Raw genomic sequence first — 23,933 nt, 5'->3', positions numbered from 1 at the left:
TTACATATATAATCTCATATTGGTACACGCGTAAAGCTCGTATGAACGCTTTAGAGTAGATTTGAGCAAATAAATCCTTAGTCGCTGCTTTTGCGAAAGAAATTAATCGGACAGTGTCAAAGGGTGGCGCGAGTCGTGAACAGTAGAAAAACGTCGAAGTCTGCGTCACTGGATGGTGGAAAAATGTTCTTTCGCAACGCGTCACGTAATAATAATGATTTCTTTTTTGTCGTTTAGAATTAGAACAAACAGTCTAGTCACTAGCACCGTAACATGACATTTAGAGTGTCGTTAACGCCCTTCTTTTTAAATCTCTTTCTTTCTCTCCAATCTTAATCCTCAATACCGGAATTGACCTTTTCTGCCCATACCGTTGTGGTAGACCCTGAGCGGTGTGTAATTCCCATTTCCGTTCATTGCTGTGCATAGAAGAAACAGGGAGAAAGGATGAAAACATAACTGATAGGAAAAGATAACAAAAAAAGAAATATAAAAATTAATTGCAAAACAAAATAAACAATAGCAATAATCAGTGAAAGACCTAAGTTGACAACACCGAGAGAGAGTGAGAGAGAGAGAGAATTCAGAATGATTTTTCTCGGATTTCATAAAGAAAGGAAAAAGATAAAAAAAAAAGATGTAAAACACACATGTAAAGTGATGCACAATCAATTCATACAAATATTGGTCAGCCGATTGCGATGAAGCACAATTTTGGAAGCGTCAATTATGTACAGATATTGTGACATTTCTGCAGGTTTATATATCTAATGGATCCCGATATTTCAACTTCGATCATTTGCTGTTCGCGGCATGCATACAGAAGTGTTCCAACAATTCATAATGTACAATGAAAACGTTACTGTTTCAAACGGAACTTGGTAAAAGGATATTATTTACACGAATGTAACAACTGAAATATAACTAGTGTTAGTCGTGTCTCAGTGCATATTAATTCGAACTGCTCTTTTCAATTCTCAAAATAGCAACTGCAATTATAAATATGGCTCAAACCGATCGAATGATTTCAGGATACTCACTCAACTCGTACTCCTTAATAGCGGCTTGCGTAGGAAATGCGATTCGAGTTAGTGGCTTTGTTAACGAGCATTTTTTCCTAAATCGTGTTAATGTCATAATTATGCTCACCTTGCACAACTGTAGGGGGTTGTCGGGGACTCTGTATAGTATGCGCGTGGCAGCGCGGCTTCAACAGGCCATGGTATACGACAAAATACAAGGCGGCGACTGCTGCAGCCGCGACTGCCATGTAATGATAAACGAATCTCAACGAGTCCACGATGTCAGAGTCATCCACGTTTATGTAAGCACCAATCGCGGCTCCGAAACACCGACCTGCGGGGCAGACGGGGACAGGATCATTTGAAAAGCTTTCAGACTCTGTTTCTTACCATTAGAGCGAGAGTTCTGTTATAAAAATTTTCAAATTTGACACACGTACCGATGCAGAAATGAGCGATCACAGGTAGCGCCTGAGCAGTCACGGTTAAATGTCGCGGGACAAGATGTCTAAGATAGAGGATGGCAGTAACCCACATGATTCCAAGGGTGAACACTTCGAGAGCCTCCGAAATCAAGGACCACCAAGGTCCTGAGACGAGGCTCAATCCGGTAAACCTAAAAATAAGTTTCACAAATTTCAAAAGCTATTGCGGTTATAGGCCGGCGTGGCGCGTTCACAGTGCATCGGGGTGTAATATTATAACTTACCTACCTAATAATGTACACTGTAAAGGCAGTGATGAGAAGATTACTATGACCGCAATAGTCGACCAGATGCTCAGATTTCCAAAGGAACAAGAACGCAGGCACTGCTCCTACGGTCATAGCCACGCCAATGGGAAACTCGCTGCCCCCTAATTTTTGTAAATGCCTGAAACAATTGATTCAAGGTCTGGGTTAGAGAAGAAACTTTGAATTCGGGGTGGGAGGGATTCGACGATCGAGAAAAACTCTCTTACAATGGCAGATAACTGTCCATGGCGCTCCAGAAGGTGCCCATGACGACGAGGATGATCACCAGAGCAGCGGTCTCGCTACCGTATCTTTTGATGGCGCTCATGGGAAGCGCCAGCATACCGCTTCTGGTGTGCCACCACCATTCCGGTGGACTCAATGGCATACCGTTGGCACAAACGGCAACGACGGCTGTCAGAATCATCATAATCGCGTGCAGAGCGATTGGCAGGTAATAGAAGGAATTCAGGTTTTCCATCAGACTGCAGAGGTAGCCGGTCAGGGGGCCAAAAATGGCAAATCCCAAAGAACCGAAAGCTAATTGACGACCCACGTCACCGCGTCCGCAGGACGTTTCTCTGGTCGCTATCACCACCGCGGCGTCAATCAAGCCCACGGCTGTCGTTGGAAAAATGTCGGCGACCGATCGAATGGTCAAGTACGTCCAGAAGACTAGATACGACCAATCTTCCGTCCGCTGGCACTGGCTCTCTACGAAGACACTGTCTGCGAACGATGTCAAATTCGATTATCCTTGTACGCGGGAAATAACAACGCCGAAACATTCAGAAATAGGAGACTACCTGGAAGAGTGTACGCGTCGACCAAGTCGCATTCGATGGAACAGGTCTGACGGACCTCAGCCATTCTAGTTTTCAGTTCAGGCGGTATGCGACAAGCAAAGTACTCGGACAGAGGATAAGCGCACCATTCTTTGTCGCTATCGTTGTTTAAAGCTTGGCCTAAAGTAGCGTTCACAGACAGAGTACCGGTGTATTCGGTGTACACGTGACACACCACGTTGTCGCTCTCATTGAAGCACAGATGCGGAGGCTCGCTACCGGCCATTGCAAATCTCCGGGACTTCCTGCTGTACTCTTCTTGCTCCTGGAAGATGCTTATGCTTATGCACGCTTTGTCTCCCCGTCTACCCCGAGATGGAGAAGAGAGGTAAACTAAACTACGATCGGTGAAACTGCAGAATAGCTACCTATCATCCGATTTCGATGACTTTTGGACATATGCTTTAACGTTCTGCTGATACTCACCTGCGGATACATCTCGTTTTCCAGAGGAATGACCGTGGTGTCGCCGCTCCCGTCCACAGGAATACTCGGCTCGGTGGTTTCGATAGTGGAACGGTCGTCGTCGGCGCGCCATCGCTTCGACCCGGTCGGGTAGCAAGCGTAAGAGCAGTCCTCGAGAAGCAACTGTCCGACTTTGGTCTCGTCGGACCATCTGTGACAGGAGACGCGGTCCTTGCAGCGTTCCTGTAACACCACCGCGCCCGATTGGTCGCAGTTGAACTTCAGCCCGGGTCTCCTTCCTCTGGGCAACTCGACGTGGTCCACGGTCGGGATGATCAGAAGGAACGTGTAGAAAATCGCGGACAGGATACAAGCGATCGCGATCATCACCCTGAGATAACGTCCCGTCGAGGTCTTGTTGCTTCTACCCTGATGACTCGCCAGCTTGTCAGCGATGGGGCTGGCGATCAGAGGCCCCACGAAAGCTACTGTCGGCGAGATCATCGAGATCATGCGTATCTGTTCGATGCTCAACCCCATTTCTATCATGTGCAGCGGTAGAAACGGGAAGAGACAGCCCATTCCTGAAATTATTTCAACATCGATCTCACCTTTGCTCGCTTGTTTTCGAACGGTACTATTACTATTGCGATTATGATTAACGATTGCGATTGCGCTAATGAACGTTTTTAATACGGTGCAATTCTACGGCCATTGCTGCAGTCGTAAGCGTTTATCTTAATTTCTGTACCTCCAAAAAAGAGGAATAACAGGAGCTTCAGCGATAGAAGATTAGTGTTGACGAGCTTTTTCTTCGGCAAGTCTTTCGTGGTCTCCATCCTCTCGGTGGACGCCGATATCGTCATATTGAATATATTGGGATGAAATTTTCTTTAGGCTGGGCCACGAAGAGTCGAGGAATTCCCACGAGGACGACCCACGGTCGTCTATTACTCCGACGATCCTCCTCCTATCGCCATCTTTTCAGCCCGCTTTTACCTATATCTAAAGAAACGAACGAATGAAGAGTATCATCTTTATGTGGCCCGTTTTACTAACGGGATTGTAAAATTACACGGATCAGATCATGGTGGATCCAACGCCCTACTAATTACACAGAGAAATGATAATGCGAGTCATAATTCCACTCACTCCATCGGCTGCGGAGGCGACCCAAGACGAATGATCGGCCCAACCACGCTCGGCTTTAACGCTGGACTTTCAACGACGGCACCGGATGCTGGAAACATTCGGGGAACGATTATACATTAATAAAGAAACGAGTAAGGGAAGAAGGTGCGATAACATCGCGCGGTGATTCGTCAACGCTCATTTCTAAGACACGGATTTCATTTCTTCCTTCATGCACGACCTTTCGTGCGCCAATTGTGAAATGATTTCGCAATGCTTATCAAGCGTGTAGAATGCGTACGTATTAAATGCCGACAAGAATCGGGAGTACCAAGAATCTCTCACGACCTCAAGAATTCGTGCCAAGGCAAACGCTCGCGTTACGCCGGAAAGATTCGCCGGTGCCGGTATGTATCGTTAAACCCCGTTCCATCATCTGGCAACTCCAGGGTCCAGAGACGTCTCCGATGCAGATGCGCATCAATTTGTCACGGTTGCACGCGGTCACAGCAACCGGCGCGGCGTGCATATATCGTCGTTCAGTTGTTCACACGTACGTGTGCCGTACACGCGTTGACAACCCCTTGCGGTCCAATATGTTCCCTCTCTTTTACTTTAGAACTTGCTACAACATTATATATTAGGGGTATCCATAAATAATCAATTATTTGCAAAGAATTTGTTTTGCCTTTAGTACTGTACCGGTCGTTGAAGTGGAAACACGTATTCTTTTACACTTTTCGGTAAAGCAGCCTGTGTTCAAAATATTCTAAAAAGTATACTTTTTTTTACAACCCTGTAACAAAATGGCGGCGTTCGTACCTTCCGAGGATCATATTCGTCATTGCCTACTTTTTCATTTTCATGCGGGATTTAATGCAATGATAACAACAAAGAAAATTTGCAATGTTTATGGAGATGTATTGAAGGTCAACGAGTGTCAACGTTGGTTGAGAAGGTTTGCTGCTGGTGATTATGATCTCTCTGACAGACCTCGAAGTGGTCGACCAGTTGAATTTGATAATGACACCCTAAAATCTCTAATGGAAGCTGATCCAAAATTAAGTGTATAGAAGAATTATCGAGAAACCTTGAGTCCACATGATCAACTATACAAAGGCACCTACACGAAATGGGAAAGGCATATAGGCAAGGAATATGGGTACCGCGTCAATTATCTGAGACCAACAAGAATATTCGTCGATCAATTTGCACTTCATTGCTATCCAGATTTCGTTGAGATCCATTTCTTAGCAGAATCGTTACCGGAGATGAAAAATGGATTTTTTATGATAACATAAAGCGTTCCAAGCAATGGGTTTCTGCAAATCAAACCGCAATATCAACCCCTAAACCTAGCTTATCACTTAGAAAGGTGTTACTGTGCATTTGGTGGGGACTGTTGTGGCATAATTCACTTTGAGTTACTATTGAAAAAGTAGTGAGTTACTAGTGAGTTACTATTGAACTATTGAAAAAGAGGGCATCTTTAGTCCAGAGAAAAGGTGTAATACTGCCAATTGACAATGCCCGGCCCCATACAGCAAAACTCACTCAGGAAAAAATCAAAGAATTGCAATGGGAAGTTTTACCACACCCCCCGTATAGAAATAAAAACCTGAATTTACTACAGAGTTTGTTTTAGATTTCAAAATAATGAATTACTTATGGGTCCGCCTAATATATTCCTATTGGTCTAAAAGTCGCTACAGTTTTACTTACGCGCTAATGGAAAGTGATTAAAATAAGGAACTATTGGTGCGAAAGCGAATGTCGAGTCTGACTCGGCATAGGACCGCAAAGGATTAATAGACCCGAGTTACAACCCATCCCGGATCGATATACCTTAGCGCCAATATCGCGCTCGATGGTCTTGGCCGGTTCGATTCGAAGACATCTAATTGTAAGATTGCTTGTTCGTGTCGTGCGATAAGTATTCCGTTGCGATTAACATTACACGAGTACGATCGTCAAGATTTCCTGGCCGTCTGGTAGTTCCAGCGTCAAGCGTCACGTACCGGAAGCAAATTAGCGAAATTAGTCGCCCGAAGTATTTACGGGGTGTCCCGTGGAAGAGAGGAGATAGCGAGATCCCAAGTTTATTCTACGCGACAAAGGTTTCCCGAAGCTCGAATCTCGAAGCTCTTCGCCGCGGAAAAATCCGTTCCGCTAAGGGTCTGCTTCAAACAACGCGGATCCCTTTAATTCTGCAAGGAAGATTGGAGAAACGTGTATCCACGGGCGCAAAGGCCTCGAGTGTTTCATACACACTTAACGCGCCCTTAACCCTTCTTCGGGTTCAAGCGTCAAGCGTTCGTTCCGCTTCGGGGGATGGGGGTACAACGCCGAACGGCCAGACAAACGTAGACGCGACGAATCTTACCCCGACTTTACAACTTATTCCCGAGTTCATCCGTATATGCGAGCCGTATATGTGACCCATATATGCGCTCGGAGGCTTCGTCACCTTCGTCCAATTTCTTCATTCCTTTCTCTTTCATTATTCTATCGGCAGTGTTCGGAACTTTGTCAAATTTTCTTTAAAACGATAATCTGAAAAGCGTAAAGCGTCGAGCGATTAACAAAACTTGTTGCATCATCTTTTTCTTATAAGTAAAACCTTGGTAATCTTTGGGGTTTATGATAACGATACCTAACAAAACGTGAAAGCCACCAGGAATGACATTTTTTCCTGGATCCCACGATACCAGGGACGACTTATCGAAGGACAGCGTTTCATACTCGAATACTCGTCGTTCCTCCTCGGATTTCCCTGAATTGATTATGCGAGGGTGTAATTGTCACCGAGCAGAGAACGAGTGGATGACGGCATCGCGTTCGGTCACCTAGCGTATTCGGTCGACCCGCTCTCCTCCTACGCTCATAATTAAACGTCCGCCTGTTTCGCTCAATCGGCTGGTTCCACCCTCGCGGACGTTCCAACCGGTTCAGTAACCGTCTTCGGGACCAGCTTGATGCCTTCGAGAAGGAAACGCGAATTACCGGCGGCGGTCGTGTAGCTAACGATTCGGTTCCCATTGCTCCTCGTCCCTCGCTCCTTCGAGGAGCGCTTTGTCAGACAGACGGATTCCCTCTTCCGGGAAATCTCTTCGAATCGTTCGGCCGCTCCAAGAAGTTTTCTCCATATTTCCGTGGCTGCTTACTTATTGTCAGCCTATCTGAATCGAGTATTAGTTTATGGAAAGACCTAGTTCGAGCTTATTTTGTGACATGCAAAACTTCCGTACGAATCCCATCTATTTCCTAGAAACAGACCACCGGGACAGCAGAGCCCGTTGGAACGCTTCAATTATTCCGGGACGGTGTCCCGATCGAAATGAATTACTTCTGAATTATCGGACAGGTAATCGCGGACGACTCGAGTGAAATATTGCCGTCGCTCCGTTTTATCGGGCGGAATTCAGTAGTTGTACGCGCGCGCGACAGCTCGATTATTACGGCAAGCGAGGCGAAAGCCTATTTGCCACCCTCTGCCACCCTTTTGCAGGCAGCCACGCTGTTTTCTTTACGGTTCGCCCGCGGTTCTACTTTTCGACTAGAACGTACCAACATTTCGAAATTCATTACCATCGATAAAACTGTTCGATAGGCTTTTCGATGACTGCTTACAAATTCCTATGTGTTGTGAAGTGGATCGCGATCATTTCAGTAAATATAAACGACGACGCGCGTTCGTAGGTTCGAACGATCGATCCTGCTCGAAGTAAAACAAAAGCGCAAGTTATTTCTTAATTCCAATGCGTTCGCGTAATTTTGATTACTCATCGTCCGCCATTTGATACTCATCAGAATTCTTTTGTTTGGCGCCGGTAGGACTCTTCTCCTTCGTTTGCCATTATCGAAGGGCACAATTCTTTATAAAAACACAAAACTTGCTAACATGATCGTATTGTAGCCTGTAACTTATTGTTACTTGAACAGGGCACGAGCGATACTGCCGCTTGTGCGTTAGCTTTGCACGCGACATCAACGTGGTGTCACCGGTATTTGGCCGATTATTTTCACGGGGCACGAACGTGGTGTCACCGGACGGCATAGTGTTAAAATTGGGCGAATTCGAATTTGAACCGTGGGCAAGGGTTTCAAAGCGGTCGAAAACATTTTGCCGGCGACCGATTCTAAGAGACGAGAGACGCGCCGGCCGCTTTCCAATTATCTTGGAATCGGCCTTCGAGTACGGAATGAACGCGGCACGGCTAAGTGCGCGATGTGCGTGCACTGGAATGGCAACCCTAACTGGGTTAACGACAGGTCACGGAAGCCTCGAACGTTTTCGCTGGCCGCGACGAGAACAGGCCACCGTGTTTCCCGTTTTCGCTCGCACCGTGAAAATCGCGCGCGCTCTATCCAGATCTTCCGATAAAAACAAGCCCCTAACGAGCTCCGTGTTCCACGTTCCGTGCATCGATGCGATGCGATGCGATCACGATCACGATCGCAACAGAATCCGGGAAAATTGAACCCCCCGGTTAGGATATGGGCGATCGGTTGAAAGATCCCGAAGCTATATCCGATGTAGCAGTGGATTAAAAAGTGAGAAGGAAGCGTTGAGCGAGCCTCTTACCGCCCGCTGGCCACCGGATATGCGTGTCAGTGTCACGTGTGCAAATTGTTTTCTATCATGATTCGCGGCGGCATCTCTTCTCTATCGAGAACTCTATAAATAGTTACGTGCGAACGTCGCCTTTTAAACCAGCAGGATTCATTAAATGGTTAGCCGGTCCGCGTTACGGCTAACGGAAGTCGAGATCGTGATCACGATGCGCCACGCCGCACCGGTAACAAACACAGGAGCGAACCGACAACTCCGAGTAGTCCCAGTGATTCGAGAGGCTTCCGTTCGGGTCTTTTTCATTTTCTCAGACTAACTTTTATCTGCAACAAATTTGTCAATTCAGAAATACGTTTTAAAGGGTAGACTAAGAGAGTCAATCGAAGGTGAGGAAATGGGAACCAAAAGACCGTCCATTTTTAAATGCGTAACTTTTTTTCTATCAGACTACGGTATCTGGGTGTCCTCCGTGGAACTAGTCACTTACGTCATCGAGAACAAGAACAGGTTGCCGATTACGTCAACGTTCGCGAGCACCTTGAAATCTATCCGCGCGCGCGACCGTTTGGTGCGGGTGCAATTAAACGCGACCGTTCCTCCGGGACCTCGTTACGAGCGCAGGGAACCAGAGAATTCCAGAGAAGCTTGCTGGATAGAGCGCGAGGCGAACGTCAATCTTTGCTTCCATTGCGAAACCAAGATCCATCCGGAGTCCAGAGGAGTACATAATCTCAATACTTTGCGTTTAGCAAGCTGATGTAATCCGCAACGTCGACGCTACAGATCCTCGCGTAACGGATAATCATTTGCGAATGAAATCCGCTCGCGATCCCAAGAGGTCAAACTTTTCAGCTGGCGAACAGACTACGGATTTCACGTAACAAGACATTCCTTTATTACTTTTGTTGATAATTTCGATAAGTGGAAAAAGGAATATCGTTTTCGTAGTAGATGCTTAAAATCCCCAGTTCACCGACTAGCAATGAAAACTTGGGAACCAGGGGTTGATAAAGGGCTCGAACGACACCTGCACGCGACAGAGACCAAACCCTCCAGTGTGAGAAACGCGCGTGTCCTTCCGCCCACGCATCGCCCTAACACGACAACTACAACCTCGAGAATTGGGTTAATGAAATCGTGGAAGAGGAAGGCTCGCTGTTACGCTTCGCCTCCACGCACGCTGTCGACCCTAGACACTTTTATAGCCTGAAATTTGTTACCGGCTGCTACATCCTCGCCGAAAATTCAACCCGTTGTTGCGCAACCGTCACTCTGATATTCCATTGTCGAAAAGAACACTGTCCGGCACAGTTGTTTCTCGTTAACAAGTCGGAGGAACGCTAACGCTAAGTGTTCCATAAATTCCCAAGACAAGGTGGGAGGAACTGCAGCGGAAATTCTAATGATTTCATGTTTCCAGTCGCCCCGTCGAGTCGAGCCGAGCCGAGTCGAGTCGAGTCGAGAGGAAGAGAAAACTCGACATCGTCGGTATATGGCATAAACTCTTTCCCCTTAGCGCGTCGCAGAAACGGAGAGAGAGAGAGAGAGAGAGAGAGAGAGAAAAAAAAGCTTCTCGTGGTAATCGGGAAGAAGTTGAAGCACGAGAGACATTTTAATTGTAATCGACAAGTTTAGAGGACCCAGCGTCGCGACGTCGAGTCTGGAACGCTGGATCCATTCGAATGGAATCACGACCACCCGATAGTAAACTCGATCCCTCGTCCACGGCTGCCCAAACATAGTCGCGAACCGTGCAACTGCCTCAAACAGCAGTCGCGACAGTAACTCCCTGAAGCCGAACGTTCCCGACGACCGACATTTGTCGCTTGAAACGCGATTATTTGAACACGGGAAGCTTAAACAATTGCCGGCTTGAAATCGGTCACGCGAGCAACCAGAAATTTCCCAGAGCAAAGTAGCCCCCTTCGATTCTTATACAAATCACTATCGTTTCTGTTCGGGGGGTGGAAATGGCATATGGCTTGCAACCCCAGCTCTCCGGGTCAGGGGCTATTTTCACCCTCTAAATGCGAACGATGCGACGCGACGCTACCGGCCGATAGAGAAATACGCGTTACGGTAACACGCATACTTGTTCGTGTAATTGTTGCCGCAGTTGAACGAGTCCAGTCGAGTTGATAGTCGACGTTTTAGCAGAAGGATGCGAAAAAATTCTAAGAATAAACATTCGAGTTACTTGGACGGGGCCACTTGTTAGCTTATTCTTGAAAAAAAAGCCGTTAAAAATCTAGCCGGTTCGATTCGCAGACCGCCTTGCTCGAATCTATACAGAGCGATGACGTTAGGCTTCGTTGGGTCGATTTTTCTTTTGAATTCGCGCGAGTCGATGCGTCGACGTGACGATGTGACGTGACGACACGAGACACACAGTGGTGCTAAATAACCCGTGAAGCGGCAAAAAATCCGTAAAAACGAAACTATCCGAAATTTGTGGAAATACTGATACAGGCACGACGCTTATTAGGCAAAAATATTTTAAAGAACTTGTCAAACGTTAAATTGCATGAGCTAATAGGAAATCTCTGATGTCCGCTCATTTTTTTTTTATGGGAGCATATCAAAACTCTGTTAAGAGATTTTAGCCTGGCACTGATTGTTTTGGCAAGGTTTAACATTGAACTAACTTTGTATAAAAATTCCCGACATCCTTCGGCACTCCTTGGCCGCAATTTAAGTTTAAGTATCAACTTCCAGAATTATGGCGTATTTGATGTTTTAGGTGGACTTTTTAGGAATATTTTTAAATAGTAGAGGCGGCCAAGGGGTCTCAAAGGGTTTCGTGATTTTTTACACAAAGCTAGATCAATATTACACCTTGCCAAAACGATTACTGCCAGACCGGAGTCTTTTAAAGGATTCTTAGTATCTCTCCATAAATAAAAATGCAACGCAAAAAGGCTTCCCGTTAGTTCATATTGCTTAAACAACTTTTTTGAAAAATTATTTTTGCCAGATAATCGTTTAAGCTATGTGTAATAACGCATACAACTTGTAGACCCTATTCAATTATAAGCGGAATAATTACATAACTATCGCACTGAAAACCGATGAATTCCTAGGAGAGAAGAAAAGGTTATTTACCATGTGTATATCTCCGTAAAAGAATTCTTTTTTTTTAAATCGGACTTTGGCACATTATGCACTCGCTATTAACCCATTTGCATCATAAGGAAATGTGAAAAGAAGACCTTTGTCACCAAACTTTTTTTCAAATTATATTTAAGTACAAAAATGACTACAAGTAAAGGAACTTCATATTTCAGCATTATAAGAAGAAAATCAGAATTACTATTTTTATCTCCAACAACACCCTCCATTTCTATTTTTTAGCTAACGAATAATGATAGTGACTAACAAAGTTGAGTTGCCTCCGGTGATAGTGACCAGAAAAATTGAGCGTATATATACGCTAATGGTGCAAATGGTTTAAGCAGTACAACAATAATTTTTTTGTTATAAAAATCGAAAATCTATGAAATGGTTTTTTCGCCGCCTCGGCAGCACCGTGCGACGCGTCGCGACGCGACAGGAAATCGTGGACGAGACAGATTTCGCGATCGATTCAAATTACTCATTCAAGCGGTCGCACGGCTCAACGCCTAATTCAACCCTATCTCTGCGAACCCGCGTACGGAGGGGGTTTCGTCACGGTTTTTTCTGCCCCTCGGCACGCTGCACCGCTGCACCCCTTTCCCCAATGCAAGAAGCTGCGAGAGCAAGCTCTCGAGAGCACATTATGCAACTACGGCGTGGTAGGTGGTTTCGCTGCCTCCACCACCCTACATACGATGATTACACGTTTGATGTCCCTGGTTTTCGACGCAGCTGTCGCGTGCCGGTTTTCCCGATCGATCATCTATTAATCGTTCCTACGCTAAACTAAACACTTCCTGCCTCCATGTCGAATCAACTTTTTGCTCTTCTCCCAAAGTTGCTTCGTTTTTAATGCAAAACTCGCGGAAAGACAAACTACAGCGACCGCCTCCAGACGAGAACCACTCCGCGAATCGTGTACAGTGTACAGTTATACTTGAAAACGGTACATCCGCAGTTGGCCGAACTTCGGGAGTCCATTGCGAAACCACTCGTTCCTTTCTTCCGAAGAGAGAAGTATATGTACATTATGATGTATATACGCTATACGCGTCCAGGCACGACGTCCAGATTGATTTTCCGGAGTTTCTCGATATACCCGACTCGCTGAAACACTTTGGAAGTCTTTATTATGATCTTATACAAAGAAGAAACCGAGAGAGAAAACCTGAAATCGTCGAAGTTTGCCATCGCCGGATTCTGGTGTAATTCTCTCTCTGGGCAACATCCGGATTAGGTTCACGAGAATCTAATGAAGTACCTGCAAGAGGTTGCGAGAAGAGGACTGCGGAGCCAAGACAAGATTTAGAAAACTTCAAACCATGGTCCAAAATTCTAGAGGAACGAGATGCGACGGCGAGCGTGGTTGACGATGTCCGCGCGGTATCAATAACGCTAGGATCGGCGTGTACGTTGTTTATTTTCAGCGCGGGCAAAAGGAACAGGACGCTCGATGTGTATTCACCGCGTGGCGAATAACGGAACCTCGCGGGCGAGCAAGCGAGCGAGCGAGCAGACAACCGAGAAAACAGGACACGTGTCTCTGGGCTGCGTGCACGCGTTGCACGCGTCGCTCAAGAACGGCCGCGAGCGAGCGAAGCAAGAGGAAGCCGTCCTCGAAGACATCGTCGAAGACATCGTCGTCCACCCGGACTTCCCATCAAATTTTTCAATCGGAGATTACGGTGTCCTTCCTCGCGTCTCATGGCAAAAGCGATTAAAGCGAGTCCAAACACAATTTACACGGTCCTATAATGAAGGTTCTACTAAATCATTGATTAGACAAGTAAACGCGATCCCAACCGTATCAAGTTGGGTATCGTTTCAATTGGAAAAGCGTCGCGAACATGTTGGTAAAAGTTTCATAAAGGAAATGATTAAAAAGAAAACGCTTCTCGCATCGAGTCATTATCGTCCCACCGTTATACATACGGATCTAATCCCGAGCGATGGTTTCTCATGCTGCTCGACGATCGTGCCCTCTAAATTTTTCAGAAATATGACGCACGTGTTTTTCACATATATCAAGACATTACTTGTACCACAATGAATTTTGCCCGCGCCATGTTTCCCGGCAGGGTTAACGGTAGTCGATACGGTCTTGAGCCGGTCTATCTGGGAAATTGCATCGGAACGATTCGATATCTGCTTTTAAAGGAAATCGGATCCCGGCCGAGAACCCTCTGCCAGCCAATTAATCGCTCGCCGCCAACGAAATTACCGATATTACCGATATTCTCGCCGATGTCTGCGACGAAGAACTTCGACGCCCGGGGAGTCTTTTTCCCGATCTTCTGCTTTCGATTTTTGGGACTATCTAATCTGCTTTCTCTCTCTCTCTCTCTCTCGCACCTCGGTTTACCTGCTTTCAGTTTGAATGCTATTAATACGGCAAGTAGACCGTCCTACACTTTTCTTTCGTGTTATTCGCGATCATGTGCGACGTTGTCGATACTTACTGCAATCTATTCGTTCCAGCACTCTCGAGACGAACCTCTCGTAAATCAAATTTTAAGAATCGGTATCGATTGACGCCGCGGCGCTTGTTTTGGTGTACTTCCGTTGACCTCTGTCTGCTATATGTACTCGTGTTAGCGTACCGCCCGGACCACCGACAATATCCGTTTTACGGTGTTCTAATCCTCGCTTCGACTTTAAAATGACCTAGTTGTTCGTCCCCTCCGTTCGTTTTAAGAAAACTTAAAAATTAATTACATTTTATAAGTAGTAATAAGCGTGCCGCGCGATTTGTATTTTCACTCTGTCTAGAAAGTAGAATAGTGGATTTTATGCAGTTATGGCAAAAACGCGTAGGCGCAAATTAAAACGGTAAAAAGGTTAAAGTGATTTACAGATCACTAGCCGATCTATTATTTTCAGCTCGTTGAAGTTATCAAAGTAAGAACGAAATGTTTATCTGGCTCCACTTTATTGTAATTTCCGCAGACAATGTTTAGTTTGCGTGAAGATCCGCAGTCTACCGATAATGTACCTTCCTTCGGCAAGCGTTTCGTTTTGTACTCTGCCTGGAACGCACGAGAATTCCAACGGCTTCTGTTTCGACAACATACATTTCAATTTGTTACTACGTAATAAATGTAGGTTGAATCAGGTAATGTACCTCGTTCCATTAAATGGAAAGAGAAAGGTGTAGGAGGACGACTCGGAGTAACATTAAAGCGTTCACCTCCACGAGCCGCGATCTTTTTAAAAGACCAAAGAGCACTTCGAAATTAACGAATTCCCTGGAATAGTCTAGAACCCGGAGCAGGCTCGCACAAACAAAGCCTCGCAGCTGCCCGAGTTTCGAAAGAGCTTAATAAGTCGCCAGGCAAATGCCTAAAAGTTATTAAAGGTTTCCCTGGTACCTTTACCTCGGTCCGATCCCCTATCCCTTTCAAAAACCGCACGTGGAGACAATTCACAATCGATTGAAGTCTCGTTTACATGATACATACGAGAATTATTAATTTTCCAAACCCACGTCGTCCCGTTGAAAACGAAACTGCATACCGACCAGTAAGTCGACGATAAAAGAATTTACCAAAATGTTCAACTGGTCGAGCTGAATTCAATTGATAAGTCTCGTAGGTATGCGGCTACCGAGCAATGTTTACATTGTGCACCGAGACACCCGAAGCAGAGAACAATCTCGTCGGTACAATCCTCGTTGATTTTGTTTTCCATCGTTCCTAGTTAGCTACAGGCAGAGTTGGGCAAATTTTATTTTGAATAATAAATAACAAATTACAAATTAAATTAATATTTCATCTGAAAATAATAATCAAATTTTTATTTAAGTAAAAAATTATTTAAATAATTCCACAGATACTTTATTTATTTTTTGTTATTTGCAAATAAAATGTAATTTGGATTTTAGAGAAAGACAAATAATAAATAATTTGCGGTAGCAGTGCACATAGAGTAAGGGAACTGTGTTCGTTTACATCAATAAACGTTCGCGTCTACAAAAACACAAGAGGAGCCGAATGGAGAGATAAATAAATAAATTTGTATTATTTAAGCAACCGAATAAATAAATAAAGTTGTATTTTTAAACAATTATTTAATAAATAATCTCCTTCACTATTCAGTCGATTGTTTAAATAAATAGTGAAATAAACAAAATTTTTATTATTTAAAAATGGGTTTAATAGGTAATAATAATTAATAGGTAACAATTGAGAATGAAGAGATAAATAAATAAATTGTTATTATTTAAGCAACCGAATAAATAAAGTTGTATTTTTAAACGATTGTTTAAATAAATAATCTCCTTCACTATTTAAACGACTGTTTAAATAAATAGTGAAATAAACAACATTTTTATTATTTAAAAATGGGTTTAATAGGTAATAATAATTAATAGTTAACAATTGAGAATGAAGAGATAAATAAGAAATAAATGTATTATTCAAACAATTTATTTAGATCTATATAAATGACAAATAATTATTTTTCTCTGTTGTCTAAGCTTCCAAATAAAAAATAAATTTTTATTCAAATAATCGTTTAATTGAAAATTTGCTTAAATGATGCCCAACTCCGGCTACAGGAGGCGAGCTGTACAGGATGGTCCTTCACGTGTCTCTAAAACGGCCTTTATGCTTGGAACCGCATGGTACCTAGATTCCGATCGATGCAAAATCACAAAGGTTAAACGAGATTACGGATCAAAAGAACATACCCGGTTGTTAGTAGATCTGGTTTCCGCGCTACATACATATACAATACATATATATGTGTGCACACAACTTTGTCTCCATCGATAACTGTTGCGTAGTCTGTTAAAGAAACTGCAGTTATTCGAAACTACATACATACATAGGATATACGCATTCGCTGAAACCTAGTTTCGTGAGAACGTCGGGGCTTCAGAAATTACGGTTAATCCTGATCAGGCACTAAGACCCATCGACAAGTACAATTGATTCATAATCTCTTGCGAGTTACGAGAATCGCAAGATGTTCATAATTCGAGATATCGCTCGACGGATATGTCGACCGTGGAATCATCTTTATAAACAGATTCTACCCGGTGTTCATATGAATGCGGTCTCCCTTGAAAATAGGGATTAGACTGATGTACGAACGCGGCAAAAGAATGACACCGTCTGGTTGAAAAAATATGCTCGTTCGCAACGAGCCAGGGCGAAAAAATTCGCGTCATTGTTTTCAAGGATGTTTCGATACCCACATTGTCGCGCGCGCGCGACGTTGTTTCGTTTTCATTCCTTAGCTTGCAATTTTCCTGGCGTTTCGCCGATACGATCGGTGAAATAATTCTCGTTCGCGTGTCCGATTGCAATAAAATTTTTTGGAACAACTGTGTTACGCTGTTCGTAAGGAGGTGTTACATCATTGAAATTACGATCGATGGTGAACAATCGACACTTGCCCTCTCTCGCGCAAACGATACAAGATGCGCGGCCGAGAGAAATAGACGATTGTAAACACCGCGGGTCACGTCTCGCGTCTCGACTAAATTAACGCGAACCGTTTTATAACCTGATCGAAGTGGTTCCGTGAGAGTTCCTGATATACATACATGTACATGTACTTGGACGGAACGTCGGCTGGCTAAATTGGAAGAATTCAATTAAATTCGATTCGATTCCATTACAGTCGATGCAATGTGCAACGATTGTTAGAGACAAAAGACGGGATTAATCGAGAAACGATTGATATTAGAACCGTCCGGATTCGCGCGTGCAAACGCGAACCAGCCACAGGATAAATTACGGACGTCATCGGTGCTTCTGTCAATTGAATCCGGACTCGGTCGCCGAGATTAATAAAAAGAACGGCGTGGAAAATGCACGAGTCTTCGACTGCGACCCGTTCGCGGTACAGATAGCACGCCACCGAAGGATGTTGTCCGTTAAAAACAATTGAGTATGATTTCAAGCTAGAAACGAGGTCACGTAGATCTCGAGTGTCGCGAGAGAATCGACGACAGGTCGCATGCACCGAGATACACTTCGATCCTTTCGCGTGTCAAAAGGATTGCCACCCGGGCCAACGGTGATCACGGTGTTGACGGTGTTGACAGTGTTGACGTTATCGAGAAGAAGATAGGTGCACTACTCACCCCTAGGAAGAAACCAGGTTCGTTGCACTTTTTCCTCGGTTGTTGTTCGGTAACAGGTACGAGAGGAACGGGATCAGAAAGTGGCGCGAAATCATCACCCACAAAACGACGGTTCCAGCACGAAGTCTGGCGAGCGACTGTTGCTTACGTCCCGGTTCGGTTCGTTCACTCGTCCCCTGCCTGCCTGCCGCCTGCCTGCCTGCCTGCACGCCGGCTCGCGCTTCTCCGCGCGTAAACGTCAATGCGAGCTGCTCTCTACCATCTATCCACCTTCGCAACTCGTATAACACCTTTCTCACCCCTTTCCGTACCTTCCCATGCAAATATAGCTGAGAAACGAAACACTCTAACGTTGACATCCGGTCCCTTACCGATCCCCTATAAACCGCCAAACAATACCTGCTATCTTACATCAGTTCGAAGAAACTGGTTAGTTTGTAAAAAGAGAACAATTAAACGTTATTTCCTATTAATCTCGTGGCTGTACTTCCGAAAACCCCCATGCTCCGAATTCATTGAAATTTTGTGGATAGGTCTTTTTTTTGACAAAAATGATGATTGCGAGAAGAATTTTCGGCGTCTCGAAAAAAAATGTACCATTCTAGTGTCACTCCCTATGTTACCGACACAATTATAACCGCGGTTTATTAAATATGTATATTACGTAACGCATAAGCTTGTAAGCTTCGGTCATTCTCATTTCTGTCACCTGACCCCAAGCGTTGTGATTACTTGTTTTAACAAATTGTAAACGATATTTTTTTTTCGAGACACCGAAAATCCTTCTCGCAATGATCACTTTTGTCGAACAAATCCTATTTACCGAATTTCAGCCAATTCGGAACACGAGGGTCTTCGCAAGTTCATCCAAAAAACCGATTCAATGTTATTTTGTATTAATTTTGTTTTCAATAAATACAATTCAAACTAACATACTGATTTTTAAAATATTCTAAAATTCTTTTTCATAAATTCTTCGTGTTATTTTTCACATACGGAAATCACTCTGCCGTAAAAATATACATAATTTTATTTATGCTGATATATTTGTATATAAGTAAAAAAACAGCATTACCCGGGTTTTCACGGTTATTCCGTTTTTATCCGAAATTAATTAATTATTTAAACAAAATTCGACGCGTTCAATGTCGTTGAAAAATGCATAAATGAGAAGATAGTTGGAAATGCAACGAGATCCATTAGCAGATAAAGATTGGCGAGGCTGCCCATTGTCGTCGTGCACGAGTGCGACAGGTTGCTTTTGTCACCGGTACATTGTGAAAAATAAGGAATTGCTTGAGAGGCTATAAGATACTTTTACATGTTTTATGACCAAAGTTTCGTGCAGGACGCAAATACTGATAGAAAAGTTTAGTCTTTTATTTATCGAATACTATACTGCCAATCTTATCGATCGCGAACACCATTTTCCACAAGAAAGTTTCAATTTCGTCTTTTTCGTATTCTATGAAAGAAGTTCATGGTGTTCCTTCATAAACTTACTTTTAGCGGCAATGTGATAATAGAACATATGTGTCCTCGTTTGTTCTACGTAGTGTTCTCCTTTAGTCGTTCAATCGATAACGATTGTTTTGTCTGAAATAATCTGTACGATCGACACGCGGTAACCCTATCAACTGTTCATTAACGGAGGCGAAATTGCAAGGATATGTTCTCGTTCGCGCCTAATTTTGCACGATGCACTGCATTTCCTGTGTTTCACGTTCTCCTTCCACTTCCGCTTCGCTAACCCCATTCGATGGAACGATGGAAGCGCTATGAAAGCACGATACGATGCTGGTCAAACGTTCTCGACCAATGGCGTTTCCGCGCAAGGCAGCCTAAGATCGACACGCTACCGATAGTCGTAATAATATTTCGGGTAGTTCGTGCCCCGTATTTACGCCATTATGGACTCGTTAGCGAATTACGCTAGTGACGGAGACAATAGCAACAATTCAGACGATTCGAAGGTGAGTATACACCTGTAAATAGTGTCCTGAGACAACCGATAGCATCTTTGCCTCGGCATCCATGACGCTTCAAGAATATTTTAGTATACACACACTCTCGACTCTCGACATGGCTTCTAGGATAGGTGTTACATTTGTTGGGAAACATTTCGATAACTTTTCATCGAATCAATGTTTTTAATTCGTTTCCCGCTATTATAAAATATTAATTGATTGATTCGTGATCGTGTAACCACCACTTGGTTATTACGCCTGTGTCTTATTTATAATATGTAACCAATTTAATTGCAGCGATGCAATAAATCGCTGAGATATAATATTCATAGTTAGCAAACTGCATGGGTGCGATATGTTCGTATACAATTATACAGAGTATACATTAATTTAGTAGTAAGCTGTTGCTAGTGGTAAGAACAAATCAATAATTTTTCAGACGTTTATAGCTGATAAATTATTAATCGTTTCACAATGAATGTTGTTTTTCAAAGATGCCGTACGAAACGCACAACGATGCTAGCAAGAGAGCCAGCGATGCTAATTACGACCCGGTACAAATGGACATGAGTGAGGTACAGTGAAATCGAATGTTTGCAAACGCTTCTCCATAGTATTAAGTACAAAACATTACAACAACTACTAGGACCTCGATGACTTTACGGGGCTGTATAAACATCTAGGGTTGTATACCTGTTACATAAAAGATCTAGTACTTGGTTTTTGGAGGTCATGTCAAAATCATCGGAGTAAAACATAGTTCTACCGCAGTATTTCCATTACAATATTTTTACATTAAATATACGCGAAAAATTACACGAAGGGTTTTTCTATTAAAATGGCTTCGTTAATTACTTTATATACCGTGTATACGTTTCTGTCGGTCACCTTTCGCATTTGCATAATAAATTTTAAGTCAAATATTGTCTTGTTTGTATTGCAATGTATTAATATTCATACGACACTTTGTCTTTCAAATTTTTAAATACTTGAAACACGACTTTAAAGCCTATACGTACAATTGGCTGACTGAAACAATGCGGATAAACATTGAAATATTAAGAATTTAAATAATAAGTAAACGGGACTAGTGCCATTTCGTGAGAAAATATTAACACGTAGCTCTGTTGGTAATACATGATACAATATCTACGCACCTCGGCAAGGTCTATGCTGTGTGAGGGTCTTTCAAGACTACCCCAAGTCCTATTCAGCAGAGAGAGGTGAGTAGAGGAAGCCGGAAGAAGGTAACACTAACAAAAAATCAACCATCAAAAAAACCACATGTACAAACACATTTGGGTAATAACTAACTGCTAAAGCAGACAAACACGAAGGGTCCTCGTATCCCTATTTATCTTTTATAATGAAGTTGTAGAAGATAAATGATTTGTATATCGAATAGAACTTTTGTATCAAGTACAACCAAGGCTATAAGAGAACAACTTATTATTGTAAAAATTCTTAGTGTTAAGCGCATTAAACATTAGGATTTATTCGTTCGAATATGGTCGCAAAGTTCAATATTTTTGTAGACCGCAATTTTGTGACGGATGTTATGAAGGAGTTGTATGCGTATTGTATATTGCGACTAAGAGATATGCAAAGTTACGGTGCTCTGAACATTGAATTTTGCTAAAATTGAGGGTACTGAAAGACATAATTTATAATACAGAGTTCTTGCAATATAAATCAAGATCTATGTTTTATTTACTATGATATGTGAAAAGTGTATAGTAATGTGGATCGTTTTTATCTCTATAGGAAAGTAACAACAACAATTCATCCAGAGAATCCAGTAGCGAACGCGCGAACAGTCCAGTGACGCAGTCAAAGACAGATTCATCCCGAACATTACCTTCTCCCTCAGACCAGAGGTGAGCTGGTTTGTTTATAAGCATATTCTCCTAAGAAAAAAAAAATGAAATGATTCGCTTTCTTCGATGCTGTTTCTATGCGTATATATTTCTAAGAGAAACTTGCAACATATTTACCACATAAATACATACAGAATAATAATACGAATCTGTGTGGTATACCCTGCAGAACGTAATCGTTTTACAGGCGATCTGATCATGAAAATCATTCAGCAAGTTCGAAAGATGAGCACAAACGAGGAGATCGGTCCGACCGTAATCGACATATGAACGATAAAGGACGCCGATCATCCTACGACGATAGACGACAACGAGAAAGTAGTCACAGGGATAGTAGGGACGTGAAGAGGAATCGAGATGAGGAGAGGAAGTCTCGTGACGATGACAAGAAGAAGGAGAAGAGCTCAGTGGGCTCTAATAGGGACGAGAAGACTGACGACAGAGAACGAGAAAAGAACGACAAAGATCATCATTACCGTGATGATAGAAGGGACCGTAATCGGGACAGAAATGACAGAGATAGGCGCAGAGACAGAGACAGGGATAGAGATCGCAGGCATTCTAGGGACGACAGGTCGAAGGACAGACACCGGGATGACAGATCCAGTTACCACAAAGAGAAGGATCGTACACGATCAAGGTCAAGATCCAGGGACCGTGCACCACCACCTTTTCGTACGATGAGCTACAGAGAGGAAAAGAGCAGGAACAAATTGGCTCAATTAGAGAAATTAGGAATCGAATTGAAAGCACCCGAAGGAGGAGATACTCCCACGTCTGGTGTTCAGAACGAACAGAACTATTACAATCCTTTGGCAACGGCAACGCAAGGGAAATATGCTGAACAGATACAGAAGAGGAAGCTTTTGTGGGCAAACAAGGTAACATTTTTTCTAATCCTCAGTCGTGGAGAGTCATATTGTAATTTGCTAAATGTTACTTAAATTATTTATAATTGATAATTGTCTATAATTTCCTTTACACGCTCTTTCAACAAATAGGTCTTATGTTTTTCTGCGATTTATATTCACAGTCGAAGCAAGACGAAGGTAAAACGTCGACGGCAGCTTCAACCGCAAACACATGGGTGGGTACAACGTTCACCCATGATCAGGATGGAAAAGTGACCGCAAAATTCAAGAGATTAATGGGCATTAAGGACGATCTACCGACCGCTACGGCGGCAGGCGCCAAGCCAGACATTTTGAAGAAACAAGAGGAAATGTTTAACAACATGGAGCAACAGTACGAAGTAGCGCGCGCTACCACTCACACGCAACGTGGTGTTGGATTAGGCTACGCCACTGGCGGCTATCAATTTCCACGATAAGTACAATGAAAAAGTTTCGCATATGTGGTCACTATTAACAATGCCGATCGCAGGCGTAAGCTATAAATTTTATCGTTAGTCTTGCAATTCTCTCGAGACGATTGCAACGACCAGAGTATTGATTTGAGAAAACGTGTTATAAATAGTGACTATATAGAGCTGATTGCTAGACTTATGAAATAAGGGTCCGAAAGATCTTGTTAGAGTTATATGTAATTATATTGTATACATTGAAAATAAATTTGTTAAGACTCTGAAGAGAATTCGGTGCTCACGACTATGATTATCCTCCCGACTATGATTATGTATATGCTGTCTGTACAAATACACACAAAATACATTGACAGAAATGACTTTTCTTTTTCTCTTTTTCGAAATAGATATCGAGAAAATCTTGTAATATATGTGGCGTCTCAGCGACGCGTCATATTCCCCGCGTGCCAACCCTGCACTTCGGGCGCCTCGAAGGTTGGTTGCACATGAGGATGCACCCTAATGGCGACCATCTTGCTTTCCCCTTCTCTTTTCTTGTTTGGTATTGTCGCGGGAAATAAAAGATAAGCAACAAATTTAATTTTCATTTTTATTATTTTTATTTTTCATCATTCATTCTTTCTGTACATTCCTCGCGAGCATCACGTACGTTCTTTATATATTAAAGTTTATGAATAAACTTATTAAAACGAATTTCCACGCGTTTATTCATTTTACTATCGAGTCAGCTCTATACACGAACACGTTTATCGTGTAAAAGTATGATTTTTTATCAAGCGTACAATTTAAACAATTCGAGGGAAGAAAAAGGCGGGCTCAACGGTCTTATGGGAAACACCTGCATCTCCGAG

General features: G+C 43.2%; 2 protein-coding genes across 5 annotated transcripts; one reads left to right on the top strand and one right to left on the bottom strand.

The window, feature by feature from the left end:
• Positions 1–94: 94 nt before the first annotated feature.
• LOC143354350 (uncharacterized) lies at positions 95–18,219 on the bottom strand. 3 transcript variants are annotated; one of them, XM_076788365.1, is made up of 11 exons: positions 17,915–18,219; positions 4,158–4,245; positions 3,757–4,010; positions 3,027–3,589; positions 2,562–2,865; positions 1,983–2,484; positions 1,736–1,894; positions 1,463–1,638; positions 1,150–1,356; positions 1,041–1,064; positions 95–419 (listed from the first exon to the last, which is right to left on the bottom strand). In XM_076788365.1, exons 3-11 carry the CDS (start codon positions 3,869–3,871, stop codon positions 340–342), a joined length of 2,130 nt encoding a protein of 709 aa, XP_076644480.1. In that variant the 5' UTR covers positions 3,872–4,010; positions 4,158–4,245; positions 17,915–18,219; the 3' UTR covers positions 95–339. The 3 variants fall into 3 exon arrangements, with proteins under 3 accessions (XP_076644480.1, XP_076644482.1, XP_076644481.1); XM_076788367.1 differs by lacking the exon at positions 1,041–1,064 and having other exon boundaries at positions 17,915–18,216; XM_076788366.1 differs by lacking the exon at positions 17,915–18,219 and having other exon boundaries at positions 4,121–4,176.
• On the top strand, positions 17,683–23,351 carry LOC143354355 (uncharacterized). Of its 2 annotated transcripts, none has more exons than XM_076788375.1 (5): positions 17,683–17,931; positions 20,376–20,456; positions 21,646–21,758; positions 21,946–22,639; positions 22,792–23,351. In XM_076788375.1, the coding sequence occupies exons 2-5, from the start codon at positions 20,376–20,378 to the stop codon at positions 23,086–23,088; spliced, it is 1,185 nt and encodes a 394-aa protein (XP_076644490.1). In that variant the 5' UTR covers positions 17,683–17,931; the 3' UTR covers positions 23,089–23,351. The 2 variants fall into 2 exon arrangements, with proteins under 2 accessions (XP_076644490.1, XP_076644489.1); XM_076788374.1 differs by lacking the exon at positions 17,683–17,931 and adding an exon at positions 19,662–19,887.
• Positions 23,352–23,933: the final 582 nt, after the last annotated feature.

This window comes from Halictus rubicundus, chromosome 5 (assembly GCF_050948215.1).
Source record: "Halictus rubicundus isolate RS-2024b chromosome 5, iyHalRubi1_principal, whole genome shotgun sequence".
In the NCBI taxonomy this organism is placed as follows: Eukaryota; Metazoa; Arthropoda; class Insecta; order Hymenoptera; family Halictidae; genus Halictus; species Halictus rubicundus.
This window is presented reverse-complemented; position numbering and strand designations above follow the sequence as displayed.

What these genes read in the sequence shown, in the direction of transcription:
- LOC143354350 (XM_076788365.1), bottom strand. Translation starts at nt 3,871, where the DNA reads ATGACGATATCGGCGTCCACCGAGAGGATGGAGACCACGAAAGACTTG. An exon ending in CGACGCGTACACTCTTCCAG is followed by an intron (nt 2,485 to 2,561) that starts GTAGTCTCCTAT and finishes CATCGTTCGCAG; the next exon opens with ACAGTGTCTTCGTAGAGAGC. An exon ending in ACCCCCTACAGTTGTGCAAG is followed by an intron (nt 1,065 to 1,149) that starts GTGAGCATAATT and finishes TTCCTACGCAAG; the next exon opens with CCGCTATTAAGGAGTACGAG.
- LOC143354355 (XM_076788374.1), top strand. Translation starts at nt 19,825, where the DNA reads ATGGACTCGTTAGCGAATTACGCTAGTGACGGAGACAATAGCAACAAT. An exon ending in ACAATTCAGACGATTCGAAG is followed by an intron (nt 19,888 to 20,375) that starts GTGAGTATACAC and finishes TGTTTTTCAAAG; the next exon opens with ATGCCGTACGAAACGCACAA. An exon ending in TACAAATGGACATGAGTGAG is followed by an intron (nt 20,457 to 21,645) that starts GTACAGTGAAAT and finishes TTATCTCTATAG; the next exon opens with GAAAGTAACAACAACAATTC.